Source organism: Microtus ochrogaster, unplaced genomic scaffold (genome assembly GCF_000317375.1).
Source record: "Microtus ochrogaster isolate Prairie Vole_2 unplaced genomic scaffold, MicOch1.0 UNK3347, whole genome shotgun sequence".
Taxonomy (NCBI): Eukaryota; Metazoa; Chordata; class Mammalia; order Rodentia; family Cricetidae; genus Microtus; species Microtus ochrogaster.
Window position 1 is genome coordinate 1 of NW_004952441.1, and position 1430 is coordinate 1430.

The 1430-nt window shown below is 43.6% G+C and overlaps 1 protein-coding gene across 1 annotated transcript in view; it reads right to left on the bottom strand.

Moving 5' to 3' along the window:
* Window positions 1-5: 5 nt before the first annotated feature.
* The window catches only part of LOC101979857 (DNA replication licensing factor MCM4-like), a gene marked incomplete at both ends in the record, with an annotated part of 2204 nt that continues 779 nt past the window's right edge, over window positions 6-1430 (bottom strand). Inside the window, 2 exon segments of the mRNA XM_026778557.1 lie at window positions 6-176; window positions 929-1430. The exon segment at window positions 929-1430 is cut by the window's right edge and continues 99 nt beyond it. Of these exon segments, the coding sequence (XP_026634358.1) occupies window positions 6-176; window positions 929-1430 (673 nt within the window).

Below are 1430 nucleotides of genomic sequence, written 5' to 3' on the forward strand. Positions count from 1 at the left end.
TGTTTTAGAGCTTCCCGGTGAAGGCGTTTTGCCTCTTCCACATCAATTGCTTCAACTTTGTCTGAAAATCTCACTTTAGCATGGGCTTCTGCTAATCGAATTAATGACTCTAGCTGTCGAGGGTAAGCAGAAACCATTCCCCGGCTACTACCGATCTTCCTCATGTTCACATAAGCCTAGAAAAGATAGAAACAACAAAATGAAGCCACTGCTGACAAGACCTTCAGTTTCATGGATGACCTTGAGCAGTTAGGGTTCTGTTAAACAACTGAAAGCCTATCTACATACAATGTAGAATTACTCTACGTAGTTACAAAATGGATCTGGGCCAGGGACTTGGATTCATTAAGGGTTGGTTGGAGCCTTACACACACAAACAGAAACAGAACCCTAGAGGATTATTACATCCATGTATGGTGATGTCAGGGTAGCTGTACAGGTAGGCATGAAAAAGAGTGATTAAAAGGCTGGCAGTGTATTTAGAAGAATTTAAACCCCCATGGGTATAATCCCCAGCACCAAAGACAGACACACACAACAACAACAGCCACAACAAAGGAAATAGTGGGAGAGGAAAGGAATGAATCAGAGAGCCCGTAGGAAAAGGCTTGGCAAAAGACTGCCCATGAGACCCATTTTATAAGGCATGTAAAAGATGCCTGAAGATATAATGTTCCAAAGAGAATTAATTTTGCATGTAGTATTTTATTTTATGATACAAATGAAAAATTACATATCATCTCTCACCCCCACTAAGCCTTTTAGAACCCAGCTAGGATGCCATATCACAATACTCAGCCCAAAGAAGCCCTACCACATTCCTGCTCCTCTTGTAAGTATGTGTGAATCAACCACCGACTTTTTCTTTTTCAAAACAAGGGAAGAAGTTAAGAGAAACAGGTAGCTAACTTATCCAGAGCCTGGTTACCTCAATGAGGGCCTGGCTGGCCTCCTCACTCAGCCGGGGCATGATGGTACTATGTGCATATGCGATGTAGTCCTTCAGCACTGCCATGTCCAGGAACTCCTCCTCCACCTGCTCCTCACTTTGGTAGTACAGTGAAACCAGGTGATGAGCCAGACGCCGGTCATATGCCTCATCCTGAGGGTCCAGCATGAGGAAGATAAGATCAAACCTTGACAACAATGTATGAGGTAGTTGGATATTTTCAATGGTTGTTTTTCTAGGGTTCCACTGAGACTCGATAGGATTTGCTGCTGCCAGGACAGATGTGCGTGCATTAAGCTGACAGATGATTCCAGCCTTTGCAATGGACAGAGTCTGTTGTTCCATGACTTCATGCAGTACAGACCTTGTACTTTCATTCATCTTGTCAAACTCATCAATGCAACATATGCCATTGTCACTCAAGACAAGAGCACCTGTCTGTAGGACTAGCTGCCTGGTTTCAGGGTCTTTCATCACGTAG